The 22871-nt window shown below is 33.4% G+C and overlaps 1 protein-coding gene across 5 annotated transcripts in view; it reads left to right on the forward strand.

Annotated features, from left to right (window-relative positions):
* LOC111507191 (growth arrest-specific protein 1) overlaps positions 1–22871 on the forward strand; it is a 56076-nt gene that overhangs the window by 21808 nt on the left and 11397 nt on the right. For 2 of the 5 annotated variants that reach the window (XM_023162475.2, XM_023162476.2), the window contains exon 2: positions 12370–12611. In XM_023162475.2, coding sequence (XP_023018243.2) covers positions 12375–12611 — 237 coding nt within the window. In that variant the 5' untranslated portion in view covers positions 12370–12374. Of the gene's footprint in view, positions 1–314; positions 475–6054; positions 6080–9566; positions 9716–12369; positions 12612–22871 lie in introns of those variants that run through there. The other 3 variants (XM_023162473.2, XM_074180742.1, XM_023162477.2) reach the window with 3 other exon arrangements.

Consider the following 22871-nt stretch of genomic DNA (forward strand, 5'->3'; position numbering starts at 1 on the left):
TAGATAATGTGATGCTCAATAAACTACACTTCATGAGAGCCAATTGAGCAATCCTTGAAAATTTTTACAAATAAATAATGAGTTCAAATCACAATGAATGTACTCCATTCCATTTAAATAACGAGGATCTAACTTCTGAAGGAGTTTTAATCCACACTGTACTTAAACCAAACATCTAGATAAGTAGAACTGAAAAATTATCTGGTGTCAAATAATTAAACTCCATTATTCAAACATTTGTTCCGTTTTATTGTATTGATCTAAACCATATACGCAATATCAAGTACATTCTGACGTCATTAATAGAATGTCATCTCACGTAATGTTTTATAGAGTGATTTTGAAATTTTTGTAGTTATTATCTAATATTCACTTGCTAGTTTTCTTTATAAGTACTTTTTGATACATTTGATATGAATTCAACATAAAAGTGATCACAGTTGAAGTTGTAATTTCTGATGTGCTCAACTTACGGTAAGTTCAAATTTTGTTTATACAGAACTATTTTATACAGAAGTGATAGATTCTAAAGAAAAATATCTCTTTCTTGGGAACTTCTCAAATACCATTTACATTACTACATTAATTAAGACTACAAAAACATAACGTTCATGATCGAATATCATGCAAGTGTTTCGATCTGCAATAAATCTTATCAGTGGTACTAGCAGTGATTACAACTGTGATGTTTATGCCCAGTTATTCCTAAAATAATTCTCAGTGGGACAATAATAGATAGCGATCAACCTTACAAAGATGCCATCTATGGATACAAAGAAAACTTGGGTTCGGTCATCAAAAGTAAACTGGGGTTTTCGATAGCAGCTTGTTTCATGTAATTAAGTTTTGAAGTAAATCACCAAATGAAAAATTGCTCTTTTCCTAAATTGTTTCTTTCACTTCAAATGGACACTAAGTTCACAAAAATACGAAAGCATGTAACTTATAATCTAGATTGACTGCTGTTTAGGATCAACATTAATATCATCAGAGGCAATGGTATTAATTAATTACAATTGTAGAATTTTGTTAATTTTTTATTCCACACAAAGAACTCTCTTTCAATTAGATATAGGAATAAAATACTAATTTTTCACTTACTTAATGTATTGATATTAATACGACCAATGATATATATATATATATATATATATATATATATATATATATATATATAAATATATATATATATACATATATGTTAACTCGAAGATTCTCACGGATAAAGTATGATGAGCTGTTTTCTCGGGTTTCGCTCCGTGTTCTGTGTATTTTCTCCCCATAAGGATTATTTTCACAACGTTTCGGCAAAGTCTCATTTGCCATCTTCTGGTGATGTCTGGTTTTTTCAACTAGACTGATTACTTCGAACTCTGTGTCTCAATTTATAGGGATGGATGTTTCCCTTTACCTGCGTTGCTGCCACTACCTGTGTTTGTTCGACTACCTGTTTTGGTCTGCAGCTCAGGTAATAAGACCAAAACAGGTAGTCGAACAAACACAGGTAGTGGCAGCAACGCAGGTAAAGGGAAACATCCATCCCTATAAATTGAGACACAGAGTTCGAAGTAATCAGTCTAGTTGAAAAAACCAGACATCACCAGAAGATGGCAAATGAGACTTTGCCGAAACGTTGTGAAAATAATCCTTATGGGGAGAAAATACACAGAACACGGAGCGAAACCCGAGAAAACAGCTCATCATATACATATATATACATATATATATATATATATATATATATATATATATATATATATATATCCAAGAGTAGGTAATAAGATATATACCTACATTCATCAATACCAACTACATAAACTTCAAACTGTGATTAATTGCGTTGTCATCTTTATAAATTCAAAAGTGGAGACCTACACAAAGTTGTTTTTTCGTTAAGGGTTTTATATTTTGAGTTTTTGATTGATTTATTGATTTCCATGGCTTCCAACAAATTCATTTTCCTTCCTTTACTACATGTTTGTAAGATTTTGAGGTTTTCCTTACTTATTTTATCGTTTGTTTCTTGTAGATGTTCGTACATAGAAGATTTTTTGTCTACACCGATGTGTTCACGGAGTATTTTATTCCTATATCTAATTGTAGATGAATTTTCACAAAATAAATAAGTCATCAATATCACAAACTCTCCTTCAATTTTTATATTTTTCGCCTAAGGTTTATAATTGAAGAAGACTTCTGCCACCAGTCATCGTAGGAAAACTCACAGATAACACATGAAATTTTATTTAAAAATAATTAATTATCATTAATAATTTTGATAAGTACCTGCATAAGGTCTTAGATTTTTTTAAAGCAAAATTCTCAAATTCGACAAGTTCAGTATCTTTCTGTGAGAAGGACACTGAAGCATTTTACTCTATTGACGAGTTCCTTGATTACTTCGAGGCACAGCTTTATACATTACACTCGGAATCTGATTTTTGTTATACTTCAACCAACAATTCTTTTTTTGTACTTTTAGTACAATGAGTAGTAGTGTATAGCGAAACACGTATCACGATGCATAAACCTATAGTATGTGAAAAACCACATTAAACTATATTAGTGAGTTTTGATTTGGATTCTCATCAAGCATTGGTATTGCACTCACACGCATTATAATTGGTTCATATATATTGAAAAGAATTATAACCAATAAATTCGGTGATATGTTTTTACATTTAGGCATTTGATTTCTATCATTGAGAAACTAGTTCACAATCGCATCCTCTGAAAAAATGGGAACATATGTTCAAAAACTGTCCTATGTCTAATCCAATGAATAATATAGACATTTTAACGAAGTAAGATTGTTTTACAAATTTTGTTATAGTTTCAACAACCCCAACCATATGACAGAAATAATCATGAAAAGGAAACTTTAGACGGCCATCGAATCTTTACTGAATAGCCTTTTTGTGAAACGTTTGAAACAACCATTCATCCTCACGACAGATGGGATATTTATACGATCACATGTGCCACATGAACAGGAGAATGTAGATTGCACAGATTCAGTGATAAAGTTAATTTAGTAAGCTATAATAAATATATGTTATCCAGGAGAAATGAATACGTAGTAAAAATTAAAATGTGTTTATACTAAAGAGTTAATCCAACCCAATGTTATATAATTTCCTACCAGTTTACACCTGAAAATTCTATATTTTACTACAGAATATGATTTGAATTTGCATTTGATATACTTTCTAAATTCTAAATGATGAATCAGTAACTGATAAGTATTCATTATATTTTATACCTATACGTTATATGTAGGTATCAACAATGAAAACAATATTTTCGTACCTGTTTGCATAATGTGAATGAAAAGTAATTGAAGTGCCACGCTTCTGTGGTTTAATCCAGTCATTTTAGGTTTTTTAAACCCCAATCTGCGGAAAAATTCCTACTGAGCTGAATTCTGATATACACCTTCATTATGGCGACATTGATATCGTGCCGGCTAAAAAAGTTATAAGGGTCAAAAGGTCACCAAAATCAGTTTTTCGCAAATATCTCGCGACCTATGATTCAGAAATCAATAAAAGTTATTATGAAAATTATTCCTCATATGGTTATCTATAAAAAATGTCTCTTGCATTTTTCTGTAAAGTCAACCGTTTTCGGACTAAGGCGCTGAGAAAGCAAGTAGAATGCACTCACATAGGGTATTGTATACCGTATACATATAAAGTATTTTATCAATGTATTTGAGTTTTCTTAAAACTTCTAACTTCTACTCGGGCGTTTTGTGTTGTGTTTGGCAATAATCAAATCAACTGTTATAATGCCAAAGAAATTGATCCGCAGTCAATTAAAAAAATGATAGCTGTAACATTTGACAAAATTACATTAAAACGCTCTAACAGAGTTCTTCCATTATCATCAGTAAACACTTCTATCATGATTCATAACTCTCAGGTACCCATAGATCCGTTATTGCTATTATAACAAATTAGTTTAAATAAAAAATTTGAGGAAAATCTTTGTGAATATTTACAATATGAATTAAGTGCATATCCAACAGCACTATTTGATAATGTGTTGGCATGAAAAAAACTCAGAAATCAAAAATATATCAATACTTGGAGCCAATTAATTATCAATTAGTTTGTGATAATTGATGGTAGATTTCTTATGCATCGTGTTGTATGGCAAAAAAATGATACATTATTATCAATAACAAATTTATTAATTATTTATCAAACAATTTTGATTAAAATTCTGTTGTCATTTTTTATGGTTACTCCGATACCAGTAAAAATATCAAAGCGATTGAACAACTAAGACGAACCGCAGCCGTTTCCCTTGTGAAGTGCACTTCAATGAATTGATGGAAGTTCAGTCAAGAAATTTTTTTATCTAATCGATTTAACAAAAGAAAATCAATTGAAATGCTCGCTGAGAATTTCGAAAAAATTGGTATTTCTACAAGATAATCACGTGATGATGCTGACGTCTTAATAGTTGAAACAACAATTGAAAAATCAATAAATTATACTACAATTATCGTTGGCGAAGACAGATCTATTGGTACTTCTCATAGCACGCACACAGATACTTTATCAACCTACATCCATTTTCTTTTTAAGAAACCAGGAAAAAACAATGTTGAAACAAAAATATACTTGATTGAGAGCCTCAACAAGTATATCCACACTGCAAAAAAATATTCTGTTTCTACATGCTATGACCGGATGTGAAATAACTTCAACACTTTTTGGGAAAGAAAAAATTAAAGGCATGAATATGTTTGAAAAAAGACCCTATTTACACAATTCTGCAGGAATATTTTAACAAGAAAAATGCGCTCGAAATGTCCTTGTCAATGCTGGAATACATTTTCTATTAGCAATGTACGGTGCTCCGAAATCAGAAAATTCAATTGACAATTACAGATACTGCAGCTTTGCTGAACTAACAAGACAAAGCACATCTGTGAAATTTAAATTATTACCACCCATTTCTTCAGCATCTCAACAGCATATTTATCGAGTCAAATACAATCCTGGCTAGGAAAAAAAATTGATCTAGAACAGTGGGGTTGGGAGTTGAAAAATAATATATTACAATCAATAACAACTTTATTGCCACCGGCACCCGATGATCTACTGAACACAATCTTTTGTAATTGTACAAAAGGTTGTGGCGGCAAATGTGGATGTAAAAAAATTGGATTGAGATGTTCAAAATCTTGTGGGCATTGTCGTGGTCAGTCATGCTCAAACGCAGAGTCCACTAGTGAAGAAAATTATGAAGATGTTGATTTAAATACAGCAATAAGTCCACTAGATATTTTATCAGCAACTTTTGATGAAGTTGAAGTTGAGGATATCGACGACGAATGAATATAAAAGAAAATTATATACAAACATTTTTTCCCTATTTTTCAATGCACAAATGAAAAATTATTGATCATAAAACAAAAAATCCTTTTATTACGTTCATGGATTATACCTACGGAGAAAACCATGTAAAAAAACGCGCCTTGCATTCTACCTCAAAGGTGGTGCGGAAACGAGTGCTTCATCATAATTTAGTCGCTTTCTCAGCGCTCTAGTCCGAAAACGGTTGACTTTACAGAAAATGCTGAAGACATTTTTTGTAGATAATCGAGCCCTCCGAGATATTCCCGACAAACTGATTTTCGAGACTTTTTGACCCTTATAACTTTTTTAGGCGGCACGATGTCAATGTCGATTTTTCACATATTCATTAAAACCCCATAATAAAGGTGTATATCAAAATTCAGCTCAGTAGGAATTTTTCCGCAGGTAAAACCTCAAATCACTGGACTAGTTTCCATCCAGGTAGTTTTTCAAAACTGAAAGTATTATATAGATACAATTTTTTCAATCCGAATTGATTTTATTTCTAAAAGAATGGAGTGAAACATGGTTAACCATTATTTTCTAGTTTCATTTGTTTGTTCATTTTAGGTAAAAACGAAGAAAACGAATGAAAACGAAGATTATCAAACCTACTTTTTGAAGTAACCACAGAATTATAGAAAATATTGTAAAATTTTCACCACTTCCACAATAATAATATCTATGCAACACATATATGAGACAGGGTACGAAATACTATATTTCTGTTTGAAAGTGATTGACAATGTTTCGTGATGAATTTCACTAGTTCGGACTTCCATTGTCTACTATATGAAATTATTTGAAATCCCTGAAACAAGTAAAAAAGAATAATTAAAAAAGAATAGTTGAAAATAACAATTATATTAAGCAACAATAAACCTGAAATGAAATGATAGTGAAATAACCTACAAGTAAAAATATAATAATTGAATAAATAAAAATTAAAGGAATGAAAAAAGAAAATAATAAAAAAATAAAAAAGTGTAGAGATTCCAAGTCACGTTAGCTCACGACGTTTCGATTGTTGGTATCTACAATCGTCTTCGGGTGATGACTGGACTGATTCCTCCGAGAGATGACTATTTTATAGGCCGTTGAAATACTTTCACTTTCTCTACTTTCCATTTTCCGCTTCACTGATTCCGTGAGAGATGACCGTTTTGGCGGGAGTTGGTCAGTTTTCGTTTGATGATGGGTTTCCATATGTTTCGTATATCTACGCTGGCCTGGCTGAATACGTTGTTGGACAACATGTATGCGGCTTCCTTAAATTTTCTCCTGAACCAATGTTCCTCTCTGTGCAAGATCTCAGCTTGGGACCACTCGATGTTGTGTTGATGGGTCCAAACATGGTCTGCTATTCCTGATTTGCTGGTTTCTCCTCGCTGTGTGTGCTTCTTGTGCTCGGCAATGCGAACATTCAATGGCCTCTTAGTTTCACCAATATAGGATTTTCCGCACTCACAGGGTATCCGGTAAATGCAATTCTTGGAATCGCAGTCCGCGTTTGGGGGCCTGGTTTTCGTGAGGCTGCTACGGATAGTGTTACCGGATCTAAAACAGGTTCTAATGTTGTACTTGGAACCAATTCTTCTTATCCTCTCCGATAATCCTCTGATGTAGGGAAGTGCAAGCACTGGTTGTGACGGCTTCTCTTCCTTGCGAGGCTCCTGCTGTCTTTTAGCCAAGTCTTTTCTACCATCGCTTTGGAGTATCCATTCCGCTGAAGATCATTTTTGATGATGTCTAGTTCCTTCTCGAGACCTTCCTTTGTATTACAGAGCCCAAAAGCACGGTCTAATAGAGTCTTGATGTTTCCCCTTTTTGTCGATTGATGGTGGTTGGATTCGTGGTTCAGATACTGTCCCGTATGAGTGGGTTTTCGGTATACACAAAGATCGTATACACAAAGATCGTACGGGACCCTACTACATCAATCGAAAGGATTCCTTGTATTTGATTCCGACATATATTCAATAAATAACTGTCATTACACATATGCAAAGAATAATTTAATTTTTGTATGGAATCCATTAACATCTACTTAAAAATACGAATCAAACATTTACTTTGCATACATCTGCGTCAGCAAAGTTTCATTTTGACATGATATGGGAATGAACTATCTCAAGAGTCAGGTAACTTACAAAAGTTGTAACATTCGGTAACAGATTAGATCTATAGGAAATACTTGCTAACCTGTCAGGACGAAACTGATTTCTGTCATCCTTCGTCAATTATTTCTGCCTAATTTTATGTTTTCCTGGCAGTCACTACTCACCTTTTATGATGGGGTCCCTTTCTTTTGGGTGTATAGTAATGGCAAACGGTAAATTATCTTAAAATGTGAGAATGTTGAATCAAGAATCACTTGAGTAATCGAATGAAACTAAAATTGAATTATGTGGCGTGGTTTGGCTCCTTATGTTTTCTACTAAAGTCAGTGAATTTTTAATGCTGTGAGGTGGGACGAAATTGGTGATATTTTTGAACAACTTGTTGTATTCTTAGTTCTCTTACCGGAATATTTATATACGAAACTACCGGTCTTATGGGGTTATCCTCTTAATTGTTTTTGTCAGGCCATATAGTTTAGGGCAAGAGAGGTTCATGTTGGTGATTCTCCGTTTCTCTGATTCCGTGAAAATGATTTTAGTATCTAAGAGGAAATTTTTCAGTTCATTTTGACTATTTTTTGTTGGGTTCACACTCGAAACAGATAGATAAATAGATACATTTTTCAGACCTGACCATTACACAGAATCAGAATAAATTTGAGTTCTTTCCATCCAGACAGTCATAAATTAGCAGCGTACAATTCAATGGTGTACAGAGCATTATCACTGCCTTTGTCTGCTAACAGTCTAGCTAGGGAAATTGATATAATTACACAGATAGGTCATAATAATGGTTTCAACGTAGATACTATTCAGAAGTTCGTCAGAAAACAAAGACGTAAATTCACTTACAGATAAATATACCCTCAGGTCAAACAACCAGAAATAGAGAAATGGATAACTCTAACATATTTTGGAAAAAAAAACAAATATAATTGCGGGTTTCTTCAGAAAAAACAATGTGAAAGTGACATTCAGACCACATGCCAAGTTATCTGATTTCCTTTTCAATGCCAAAGATAAGGTGAACAAGTTGGAGGAATCTGGAGTTTATAAGCTTAAGTGTCCGGAGTGTAATAGTGTTTATGTGGGACAATGTAGTCGAAATTTCCAAAAACGGTATGCTGAACATGAAAGGTCATTCAGACTAGGAAAAAATGATTCGACGTTTTCAAACCATTCCTTGGCATGCAACCACAAGTTCCTGAATCTAAACGATACTGAAATTTTGCAATATGCAAGGAAGGGTTACAAACTCAATCATTTAGAATCCTTGGAAATTCAGGAGTGTAAACATTGCCGGTGCAACCTATTAAATGATCAAATCGATTTAGTTTACTCACCGGTTTTCAAGTTAGCACTTCCGCATTGTAAATTGAGTTACTCAATCAAGCCAAGTACCTGTTTTATTACCTACAGGGGTGCTATATAAAGGCTAATGTAATAAACCATTGTTAGTTTAATGTTTAATGTATGAGTTTGAAAATGTCCATATAGGACGAAACTGCAGTAACGTTAGTTACAAATAAAAATGGTAAAAAACATAGAAATTTTCAATTCTCTTTTCTTCAGTTATAGAAGATTGTTATATTTGGGTGAACCAACCAATAATATTGCCCGTTTTTTTGGAGAAAGAATGCGTAAACGTAGCTTACAGAACGAATAATAGTCTATATATGGGTCACACAGGAAGAACATTTTCCCAAAGAATTGAAGAGCATAGTTATCGCAACAAAACTCAGACATAACAAATAAAATTTCATTTATTTTATACTGTCTTAGCTTTTTTCGATAGGCAAAATTATTAAATACGACAAGTTCACGTGAATTGTTGCTCCTCCGGTACAAAAAATTGCCAAGTATGATACATATTAAATTGTATCCACCTGTGTAATCAAACTGTCATTTGTAGGTACTCATCGCTAATAAAAGTAATGAACAACAATCATAATGGTCATATCTTCATTGAATAAACAAAATTAGATAACTAATAATGACACATAAAATGCAGGTTGTCGTTCCGCATTGTTAAAAATTGCAAAAGTTAGCTGATACTGTGAGTGACAATAACACCTTATGAAGCATGCATGTGGCTGGTCACGTATGCCTTGAAATACGGGTTTAATCATTCGGATCATACCAGTTAATATTTTTTTGCGATAGGAACCGATAGGACTGAATATTAGTTTCAGTTATCATATTGTGCACGAAACGAGAAAACAAGTGAGTTAATTTCGAAGCTTCATTTACTTTTATCTAAGTGGGTCATTCGTCTGTTTGAAGTTCAAGTTCTTGGGACTTTTTTTTGGAACTCTGTGCAGCTTACACATAGTTTGAGAATTATATAGTTTGAGTGAACAATTAAAAAGTTTCAGACAGAAAATATAATAATCATAATGTGGTTTAACATCACAAAATCAAAAATATCATTACAGGTTTAGAATGGTTTCAATATTAAATCGAAATTCATATTCATACTGGTATTGTCAACCGTTCTATCAAATTCGATAATAGTAAAGAGCAGTGAAGTCATTCGAACCTTATGTTGACTTCCTACATTCACATGCATGTATATGTCTTATGAGACATGAGAGTATATTTAAGTTAACACTTCCATCAAAAGAAATGATTTGGGGCGGTCAAAAAATTTTGATGAAAAATTAAATATGATGAACACTGAGCAATTCATTGCGGTATCATATTTTTTCCATCGCTTTTTATTATAGCAATGTTAGAAACAATAGCCAAAAACTGTAATGCGTTGTACATTTAGAGTATGGACTATTGTAAAAGCATAGCTTCATAGCTAAATCATCTCCTGATGATGCTGATTCGATTAGTGAAATGGAAAAAGTGGTTTCAATAAATTCAAAGGTATATTATGGATGAATAATACTATAATAATATTTATTATAATATACAATATGAATACTCCTCAGTCGGAGCTGTTCATTTATTCAGTCATATATACCACTTACTGAATGTTTTTGTCTGAGAGTAAATTGTTCTCTGTATTGTCCGTTTTTATGATAATGAGCGTCATTTGAATCAGTGCCCTTTAGCCAACTTAACACAAGTCGATTAATTCGGTCAGCATGAAAATTGTGTGCTCGGGATTCGATGAAATCAACGAAGGCCATCTTTGCATGGTTCTGATTGGCAGAGGTTCTACCGATGAGAAAGTAGTTGAAGTGCTTGATGAAATGGTAGTCGGTTGGCGAGATCATGCAAAGAAGTAATTTTCAGACAGAAACTGGAAGAAAAAGCCCTCCTGAAACAGCTACTTTCATATAAACATTGAATTACATGAAAAAAAAATTCGAAACAAATACTCTTATATGAACACTGAATTATACAGAAAATACTTTTCTCATCTCAGTTTGTATTCTAAACATTTGTTATGGAATAAAATCAGATATCATTCGCAGGAGTTCTACTTTAAATGAATAGTAACAAATTACACTTACATGGAACACTGTCATCCTCACTGGTAGACATCGATATTTCGCCGTAAGACACTTGCTTTAGGGCTCTTCAGTACCAATCTGGAAGATTCCCACATTTTTTGTATCAAGAGGAAATAGTAGAAAGCCATAAACTTTTTTCCAAAGAAATAAATATTTATTGAGACAGTGAGCTACAAAAAACAAAATGGACGAAACTTTCGAAGCAATAATAGTATATAATACTATTTATTGTTGAGTGGAAGCTACAAAGATACAGAGGTTTGATCTGAAAGTTTGAACTTCGCTTTTTGGTGTTTGTGCGCCAATAATTACTATAATTTGTATTATTATTATTAATAGTAATCAGGTTATATGGCATGTGTAGATGAAAATGAAATGAAGTGAAAGTATGGAATGTATATGCCCTACAAATGAGTAGGCTCGAATAAAGCATTTGATATTTGATGTATGATTGATAGAACGCCCCAACTTAATTTGGTTTAACTTGTGATGTACTGTTTGGAACCTTTGCTGTAGTAATGAAAATTACTGGAGTTTTTTCCCAACACCAAACAGTTATTTTAACATCCAGATCATTTGGTGATCGAAACACGTCTCGAGGTGTTAAAATAACGGTTTGGTGTTGAGGAAAAAACTCCAGTAATAATAATTTGCTTTTGTTTTCTTTCAATCATTTAAAATATCTCACGCAGACATTTCATATCCAACTGAAGTCATTAACACTGCCATGATAATGACAAATCGATGACATCCATTCTGGCAGCAAAATTTAAAATCTTTTCCTCTATGAAATGCTTATTTACACACATCTGAATCAACTTTTGTTGGAGATATATATGTGGCTTCTCTCTTGTTGTCCATCCCGGAGGAATCACTAGCGAAACTGTTGAAATCATGGTATATCATTTAATAATTTATATATGGAATGGAACATTTTTCGCTAGCTCAAGACACTCTTCCGTCAGTAATTATTGGAGAAAAGCTCGATAAAACGCATTTTTTTCGTAAAAGGGCCCAATTAATTTCACTTGATGAATTTAGGATATAGCCGTTAGTTACTACCTGGTAGGAAATCATCATGAAAAATGATAAATGAAACTTTCTATGTTTTATACCACTTTTAATTGTAACTAACGTTACTGCAGCTTCGTCCTATAAGTACATTTTCAAACTTATACATTGACCTACTTTCATTTGTAACTGAAGTTACTGCAGTTTCGTCCTTTGAGGACTAGTAATTAGTTTAATGTATACGTTTGAAAATGTCCTCAGAGGACGAAACTGCAGTAACGTTAGTTACAGATAGAAGTGGTAAAAAACAGAAAGGTTTATTTCTTATTTTTCATGAGAATTTCATTCGTTTTACGTTCAATCCTGATTGAAATGTAAAATTTTCTTCTTTCATTTCAGGCGGTATGTGGTTAATCATGCTGTCAGTAACGTGGTTAGCGGGTGAGACATCGGCCATACCTTGTGAAGAAGCTCGTATGAAGTGTGCTTATCGAGTGGGTTGTGGAATGGCACTTCAGAATTATTTGATGGGATGTTCAGCAGTACTGCAGGGTGAAAGTTTTCCAACATATTGCCCGGACTTTTGCCAGTATACTCTAACCGCACTAACCTCCACAGAGGAAGGAAAAGAACTGATGGAAGTGAGTAGACATATATGTATATCTGAATAAATATAAATATAATACTTGAATCACTGTAAAAATCGCTATAAATTAGGCTCAATTTTCCGAAACACTTAGCCTTTTCAAAAAAGTCTTTTTTCACATCTAATGTTGTTTATGAACTATGAACAAAAAAGTGCTGATGTTTCATTTTGTGTGAAAGTTACCATTTCAAAAAAATCGTCGTTCAAATCATAATACATATACAGGGCCATTCAAATTCGTTTCTATACACGGGGATCTCGTAAACGGTAAGAGATAGAGTGTCGATTAAATCGTGGCAAAGTTGCGTATTTCAGAGACCTATTCGAAGATGTACAAAAATCGAATATAGCTCTTCTGGTTCTGGAGATAAACAGGAAAAACCAAAAAATCCCAAATTATTTTTTTGCCTATATCTTCTTTATTCGCAGACATATTGAAAATCTGTCCACATTTTGCCATCGACACATAATGTGAGCTATCAGAATATGTTCATGAATCTTTTATATAGGGTGTCATCTGACTTGGGCCACCCCCATCTTTGAAATTTTAAATACGGACCTATATTTTTTGTTGTAGTTTTTGTATCGTCGCCGTTCACTTCATTCTGAGAAATTGAATTAAATTTTATATTTCTGGATGTTTCGGTAATATTTGATTATAATTGTGTGAATTATTCCCTTTTGAATTACGGCCCTGAAAATTGGTTGACTGTGTTGAATAAAAACACAATAGCAACTTTCACGTCTCCCATTTTTGAACTCGGCTTTTCATATTATTTATTGCCCTTATTTGCTGCATTGCTGCGAAATCATTCAAAATCCTCAATCTGTAGTCTTCAACATTTTCTATCTCTCTGCCAGCGTAAATCCTATATTTTTCAAATGTCCCCCATAGAAAATAGTCCAAAATAGTAAGATCTTGCAGGCCATCTTATTGGCCCATTATTTGTCTCGAAATGGAAGGACTCCAATTCGAACATTTATTGCGCCATTTATTTTTGTGTGTATATAAATTACTTCATTTCAATTTTCATTACAATTATAGTGTTCGTTTCGGATGTTATTATTGCTATCATTTCTTTTTCTGCTCATAAAAACACATGATATATTTTTGTTGTAGATATGTTTCAGATAATCATAAAAAAATTTCTTATTCGAAGTTAATTGTAGAAAACGCTCAGAGCAACGGAAATATGGAAAAATATGAATAGGTTCCTAAAAATAAAAAAAACTCTCTAAAAACTCTACGGTACATAGGGAGACGTGAAAGTTGCTATTGCGTTTTTATTTAACTCAGTCAACCAATTTCCAGGGCCGTAATTTAAAAGGGAATAATTCACCCAATGATGATCAAATATTACCGAAACATCCGGAAATATAAAATAAAATTTAATTCCTCAGTATAAAGTGAATGTCTACGATCCAAAAACTATAACCAAAAATACAGGTCCGTATTTAAAAATTCAAAGATGGGGGTGGCCCAAGTCAGATGACACCCTAATTATCTAAGAACGAATTGTTCTTAGATAATTTGATTTATAGTCAGTCTTCAAGTATGCCCACTGACTATATGTGAAAGTTTTCTTTCCTTATACCAGGAATTGGGCAAATTTCGGATATACAGTTGGTTACCTCGTTCACAGGCAGATGGGGCGACGACAAACCTGTTGTTTGTTGTATGCTTCAGCTTAGTTCTAGGATTGATACTCTGACGGAATTCGATTTTCAATTATCGGAAATCATCGACTTTATGTTGATGATATACACTACCTTGCACTGACGAGTGGCCAAACAGCCCGAAACCGGTCTGCAAGTGTGTTCCAATAATTGAAAATATATAGTTGTATCGCCAACAGCATATGCAGGAATAACTTCTGTGGAGAATCCTGCACTGACACTTGTCGGATATAACCCAACGCCCTTCGTCAACGTTTCGGAAAACAATCTTTTGGTTTTCAGAACCTGAAATTCGCCACAAAACTTTCGCCTCAATTTGTGAATAGCTCTAATTTTTTTGACATACGTCAAAAACTAGACGACCATCAAAGGAAGATTGTGAAAAGTTATATAACCAAAAACCAGTTATAAATATCAGGTTGTCCACAAAAATATTTCTTTCAAAGAATTCAAACATACTATATACATAAACACTTTATTGTGAGATTTTCACATACAGTATCAAAAGGCTAGATGGAGTTATTGTATAGCGAAACACAAATTGTGGTTTTGTAAACTATTCAGTGAAAATCTCACAATGAAGTTTTTTTTGAATAAGTAATGGATTTCCATCAAGTACAGACCAGTTCCATCACAAATGAGGTACATTTAAAGCTATCAACGGTGCGATACATTTCCTACAGTTCCTACAAGCGGTTCCTACCAAACCCTCACAGCGTGTCACTACCTGAAGAGTATATAGGCAGATTGAGATATCAGTGATTGTTTCTTGAAAATGGCTTCACAGTCGAAGCCGAAACGTCGAACTACTAAAAACACCGGACGCGGTTCAATATATATAATATATAATAATCGAAAAAGGTTAATGCAGTCAAGCTGCTGAAAAATAATTCCTTGAAAATCAAAAGATAAATGGATAAGTGCTATTCTGATCATTCTCGTAGGAATTGACCTCAATTTAAGAGCCATCGGTAGGCAGCTGTTTCAGCCTGTTGAGCATCGTCAGTACCGGGCAGGCGGTCTTAGATTGAAGACAATATATCAACTGATGTCTTCTAGGAAAAAAGTACTGGTTCATTTCAAGATTTGAATACTTCATTTTTGAGAAAACGTGGGTCATACTATAGAGCTCTTTCGAATTATTATTAGTTCCGTTATATATTGAAAAACAGTTTTCAGAGATCTTTTCTTCATGATAAAAAGCGAAAAAAACTGCACTTGAGAATAGCTCATTAGTTCTGAAAAGAATTATTTATTGAAGCGAATAAATCAAAGGGAGAAACAGAAAGAGTCCATCTCAGATAAATACCATTAAGATTTTACAAACAATAAAATGACCCTGGTTCCAATTGACCTTTCAGTAAATGCATCACATATTATTGACATTGAACCAGTACAATCATAATTTTTTTTGTGCAGTTCGTGTATTTTCGTGTAATCACCAAAGTTAAGTTTGAAAATGAGCCAAACGAAAAACGGACACTAGTTTTTTCAAATATGAAAAACGCCCAGGAATCGATAACAAAAGCTCGATCAATTGTCAAACATATGATTTTTTTCAAGTATTGGAAAATCTATCGAAACCAAAAACATGTTGAGTTATTCTTGATATGTGATCATCGAAGGACAATATTAATTAATCCCAAGAGAACGCTAAAATCGAATAGTAATCCAATAGTAAGTAATGAAAAATAATGAAATAATTAGCACTAGTCGAAATCTTCTTGGGAGGTGATGACAAAGATGTTAAAAAGTGAATTTTCGTGATAAGTTCCCTAAGTGACTCCAGGTTATGAAAAATCGATTTCTATATCCTTGCAGCTTTCACTGCAAACAGAGAACTAGATGATGTCAGCAATACCATATCCACCAGCGATGGTTTGGTCTGTCATAGATCTCATCAATGGTAGGTACCGGACTGGGTTATGATAATCAATAGTGATTATAGATTACTCAGTTGAACTGATTACTTTCAAACTTTATTATTTCTGAAATGATGACATGTTAGAAGGGCCATTAAACGTTTTTGAAACTAATATAAATTGAAATTGATCAAATTACACCAACCAAAGAATACAGAAAATCATCCTAGAACGAAATATGGACATTTTCTCTTCGAAATCCGCATACATTGCGCAGAAATATTAGTGAGATAAATACAGAATGTTGTCATCCTCAGCTCTTTTCATTTGACCATATTTGAGGAAAACATTTTTCACGAAATATTGTGTAAAAACTCTGTCGCTATCTGAAGCAACGCTAAGAGCTCCCAATTTTTAATGCAATACATAGATTTTGATCCTTTTTGACCCTCAACTCGAACAAGTTTTGTAGGAAGGCGACAGAATAATGGAGGAACCCAATTTGAGCTCATTCCAATCTCAATATTCGTCTATCGGGAAACCGTCAGCTTATGACATAGGTACGTTATATTTCTAGCAAATAATGAAATTTAATGTTTTGAAATCTGAAAATATGGAAAAACTTATTAATGCATGAAAATCGAAACATTTCGAAGATGCATTTCCAGTTCGCTGAAACACTTCAGTGTTGATGATGATTGCCTATTCTAATTTTGAAGGTGTGCAATAAATAGCGCGTCGCTATGTGTGTGATGTGTTTATGTGATGATTGAAACGAGAACATACTGTTTGAAACTAAGTTTGCAACAAGATTAAATACCTGAAAGAATGTTGGCAGTTATATTCGGTTCATTATCTACCACACGCAATACATTTTTTCTGGCGGTTCTCCAAATACTTGCGGTGTTGTTGCTCTTCATGGTTCAGAAGTTTTTTATCGGTAATTATTTTCAAGAACCTAAAATTGGAACAGTGAACAAATTGCGATTGAAGCTTTTCTTGCCAATATTGGGCAAATATAAAATTTAACACGTTTGACGTTTTTCATTATAAAGTATTGTTCAAGGTATAATTTTGATTTTTTTTTCATCCTATACCTCATTTCAAAATCTTCTCTGAAAATATTTTTCAATGATTTATATTCCATATTTTCTAAATTGCCAGATTGAAACATTAAGTCTCCGTTTAAATTGAAAGAGTATTTTTAGGAGAGGTTAATTTTTGGGAAAGAAAGTTTTTGACCTTCTACTTCTCTACTTCTCTTCTACAAAACATGTGGGAATCTTCCAAAGAAAAGAAGGAATCAATTTCAAAAAATTAACTGTAAACAAAAATTTGATTGCTTCAAAAGCAATTATGGTTGAAGTGAGAGTAGAGTCATCAAAAATGTTTCAGATATCCATATATTTGAATTTTTCAAATTATTCACCACAATTATAACCGAGTAGAAAATTCACCAAAATAAAATTAGGTTTTTATACGGGATTAGAACTCATCGCAACTTATGCCAGAAATGAATCCAAAAAGCTGATCTATTCAACCGTTTCCATTTTTAATGAAATCTCATTTGGAGAGGTTTTTTTAGGTTATTTTAAAAATGTATATTTTCTTCATCGAATGATGATTTGATAATTTTTTTCCCATATATACTCTTAAAATCGAATCTCACAAACAATTTCACGAGCTCTTTGTATCCCCTCTCTAAACTGTTATTTAAAACTCTCACGAGACAGTCACATACTGCACATACCTGGGTTTCAAATAACTGAATCTTGTCTATTATTCATATGAATATCTGAAACTGAAAAAACCGCCCAATACAATACCTGAACGAGTATGAAATTACGTGATTTGCATATCTCAAGTTGTGATAGCTTTACCGAATCTATTTTTGTCTAAATAACTTCCTGAACTGAAAAAATAAATAAATAACTACTGATAACTAGTAGGAAATTCATCTGATAAACTTGTAATGCTATCAGTAGCGAACAAATTAAAGTGACCTTTTCAAATGAAAATACAATTGGAAAGCATTTTTTCTCGAAACAAAAAGACCACAAGAAATACAATCCGATTTAGTGTACAAATATAACTGTGGAAGCTGTCACAAATGCTATATTGGTGAAACCGGACGGTATCTGAAAACACGAGTTTCAGAACATATGATGGACTGTATGAAACGGAACATAAAGAACCCCACAGCTCTCGTTGAACATGAAAAAAAATGGGCGCATTTTCTATTTTGATCGTCCAACTCTTCAGTTGTTACAGAGCCCTGAAAAAGAACTTAATTAAATTCGAATCGTCGGCAAAGAAACAATTTTGTTTAAGAAAAAATTGATCCTGTTACCAAACCAACCTTTTTTCTGAAAAATTATTAGATCACTAAACTAGTTAACTAATAGCTATTTTTTGAAGGTTTTGAAATAGTTTTTTCATTAGCCAACTATTCTCAAGCGTGTATCTAGAAGAAGCACAATGAAAATTTTACCAGTTCCTAATTCAATACAGATTAATAAAACCCAAGAATAGAACTAAAAATTGGGATAGCATTCCAAGTAAGTGAAAATTAATCTAGTTACATTCGATATAGTATTTATTTAACCTACTTTTTGTTGCCCTGAAAAGGCTCAATTCGCATCTGACTGTCGTTTACTTCCGGATGACGACAAACTTCAAAAATCGCGACTAGCGTAAGGGTTAACGAGGTACTATGCTTCAACGTGCGATTCCTGGCGCGGGTCATTCGATAGGCTCTGAACCGAGCGTCTAGGCATCTCGCATGACATACTCACCTATTTTGTGCCATACAATTCAGTTACCGGATCCCAGATGCTTCTATAAATTCTATAATGTCGTACATTCCCAAAATATCGGTAAAAACGATTTTTTTACGTGAATGAAGAGACATATATAATATCATTTTGACACATTTTTTGCGGAATATGATCATTAAACAACCCCCAAATTGCGTTCTGTGTTGGTCTGTTGAATTGGATAACTGAAAACAAATTCAAGGTGGTTATATTTTTGCAAGGACAAAACACAAGCACTACAGAAAAATCCGTAAAGCGCTCTAAAAGCGGTTTCTGTGCGAAAGTAGCGATTGACGATGAATTTGAATTGCTGGAGAATAAATTCATTCGGAAAAACGTTCTCAGGAAGTTTATTCCACATAAACGCAGTTCTACAGATGGAAGAGTTCCTAAACAGTGAAGTTCGAAGTGTACTGAGTTGAACCTCAAAAAGATGAGCCGTCACAGTCCGTCGCGTATTTATGATATGTACCGCTCTTGGTTGAATCAAATGTGCCAAGTCACTTCAACATCTCACGTGAAACTCTCTATAAAAGAGATACAAATCTCCAACTTTTCTTCGACGTTCCAGACTATCGAGGTTGCAAGTGATGCAAGTGTCTCCAATCATGTGAATAACTCTTTTCTGGATATCGTCCGGCAGCTTCCGGGTATGCTTGAGGACGGAGCTCCATACATGTGAACAATTCTCCAAAGAAGGTCTGATCTGAGCTCTATAAAGCAGTTGCTTAGGTGTACACAGTTTTCTGGTTCGGAACAGTGTTCCAAGCTTTTGGGAAGCAGCCTTTGCAATTCTAGCGACATTATTGTGCCAAGACATATTGGTGTCCATTTCAACACACAACAAACTTATCAAAGCAGGAAGCGAATTTGTATGTCCTGACATAATTGTATCCGGTTCGGAACATATATCTTTTTGAAGAAAACCGATGCCTGGGCTTTGGTGGCCTTGGAATTCTAGTTCAGTACCAGACCAATCCTGAGAATGAGAAGTCGCTCTCAACCTCTCTGCAGCTTTCACTGCAGACAAGCAACTAGATGAAAATAGAGTTAGAGAAATACCGATTGCAAACGATTTTAGTATTAACGAGATTGAACACAGATTGAAAAAACGGTACCTGGTGTCTGTCAGACATGAATGCAACGCTCTTGAATACTTGTTTCATCTAGTTTTCTGTTTGACGTGAACGCTGCAAAGAAAAAGAACGGGATTCGTCAACATGCAGTCGCTGTCAAAATTGAACATATTGCCATTGGAACTCTCAACTACCTTCGATTAGTTGAGTTTTCTGCCATTGCATAGATGGTCTCTTTGTAAGAAATACCAAACTATCCACTTTTCAGTGAGTATTTATGAACTGAGAAACTAAGTATATTCATATTAGTAGAAAGTTCCTTAGTAGTATATGCTAGGAAGGAATCCTCAATATAGGTTCATCTCAAAAGTCTTAACTTTTAATCTTAATTGTATTGATAACCAAGTTCTACGGTTGTAATTGTAACTCACGAAAGTACTTAGTTTCAAGTAAATATAAGTGCTATCATTTATTTGAAAAATAGTGCTTTTGTGAGTTATAATCGCAACCGAAGATCTCATACAGGAATCGTTTCACCTTTGGAGCGTGATACTGACTTGTATGGCACAGTCTGGGAGAGTGTGCCATGTGAAATACCGACATATCACCAACTGACTGATCACTCCTTTACTTCTGAAGTTTCTTGATATTTCTGCAGTCAACAGAGCGAATTCGCAGTCAAAAATGAGTAATTCGGACCGGAGCGCCACGGCAACTGAAAATAGTGGCCATCCCTCAATCGCACAGATTGAGAGAAAGATTATCATTTTTGTTGATCTTTCATATGCTACAGTTTTTTTTTTACTTGTCTCATTGGATGGGAACTTTTTGTTAGAGATTTATGTGTACGATTATCCGTGTTTAAATAATTCAATATTGAATAGACCAAGAAATGTAAAATAAATAATTTTTCAAAATACATTTCTACCCAAATTGAAAAAGGGACGTTTTTAAGGGAAATTACCTTATTAGGAGAAAAATATTTTTGACTTTCTACCTCTCCAGTATATATTAAAAAAAATTGGGAACATCTGAAAAGAAAAGAAAATAGAAAGGAATTTTCTCCATTTTCCCAGCCCAGTTTCATTATTGAATTGAAACGAAAATAACATAGTTTTCAAAAAAAAACTTTCAAAAAAAAGAAGAAAGAATATAACTATAGCAAAAACTCTTCAAATGTGTAGATCATGCACAGAAGTAGTTACTTTTTTCTTCCTACTTTTCCCAAACATTTTTGTTTAATAATAAAGCATTTGAAAGACAAAAAGCGGCACCAAAAAACAAAATTTACACAATAAATGAATTTAAAATCATACGGTCAAACAACTCGTTTCAAGTTCATAATAAGACCTTTCGTAGAAGATTGATCAGCCATAATTCACATTATTACAAGTAGTAACTCGATCCTTGCCATTTACCAATCACAAAGGTTTTTGATCCCCGTTGAACTTGTTTGTTTCAAGTGACCCAGAAATTTATATGAATGATGATAATATCCGCTATAATTTGTCAGTATCAATCATTAACAGTTTGATAAAAGGTTCATTAATGAATCTTGAGAAGTTACTTCAAAGTGATGAAATTGAAGTGCCTGCATATCACGAATCACGCAGTAATAAATTGTGGCGATAATATTATATCACAGCTTATGTCATAATAATCTTTTTAGTGATTTATACGGGAATTCTGGTTGATGTATTCAGATAATATAAACGATGTAGTTTTCCAGATTTATTGAAGTTAAATGTCAGATTTTTAATGACACGGATTAGATTGAGTGGAGATCAAATTGAAGGAATTTTAAACCTATTATCTGAAATCTCCAAATGATCATGAATATAAAAATTCATGGAATCCAAACAACAAAGCTCAATTTATTATTCAAAATTATATTTGGTGAATATAATATATATGAATAAAACAGTGAAACCTCAAAGACCCACATAGGTTAAAATTAACAATATCTCAACAGAAAATCCTTTTTATTTCTTTTTGCCTTCGAATATTCTCACAAAACACTCATTCCAATAATCTTCTTCCTTGTACAGAAAATTTTATTTGTCCATGAATGGTCGACGTCCTTATATTATATATTATATTATATATTGTTTAGATATCCTCCTAATAGACGGAATCCAGTACATGGTCTTGTAATTATTCCGAGCCCATCCCTGCTCTGTTTGAGCAGATTTTCAGTTATTTTTTTATGCACCTCCTGAAGTCCCTTCATAAAAGATGTACTTTCCTTTCCGGTGTCTTCACAGATATATTCTTTCAACATTCATTATGTTTTTCATTGACTCATTTTCTGATAGAATCTTATATCGATTATTTTGGTACTCCCACAGCTAGTTCAATGTCCATAAATGGTGTTGAGGATCTATGTCTAGCACGCTCATCAGCTTTTACGTTTCTCTGATCTCTCCAGAAGGTAACTAATGTATTTAAATTAACATTAAAATGGGGATAGTAAATAAACATTCCGTGCAATATCAGCAGTAGGACTTCCAATTGTCATTAGATCATGAATAGTTTAGAATGCATCCCATTCTCAAGTTTCTTGATAATGATTCGTATTCACCTTTTGTTAGTATTTGACTTGTTAGGTAGCTCCACTCATGTAATCATCCCTGAATTGAATTTTGGTTGGATCCATGATGATATCCATCTCTGATGATGGATATCATCACCGCTGTGTATCGTTTGACCAGTTCTATGAATGGCACTTCAAAAGACAAGTTCTTGTTAATCATAAGTTCTTACTAGTTCCGACTTTAGAGGCTTGTCGTTCATATGAAGACGGCAGCTGGTTAATGGAAAAATC

Source organism: Leptinotarsa decemlineata, unplaced genomic scaffold (assembly GCF_025532065.1).
Source record: "Leptinotarsa decemlineata unplaced genomic scaffold, Ldec_3_MD MMD2_tig00026299_RagTag_RagTag, whole genome shotgun sequence".
NCBI classification, from domain to species: domain Eukaryota; kingdom Metazoa; phylum Arthropoda; class Insecta; order Coleoptera; family Chrysomelidae; genus Leptinotarsa; species Leptinotarsa decemlineata.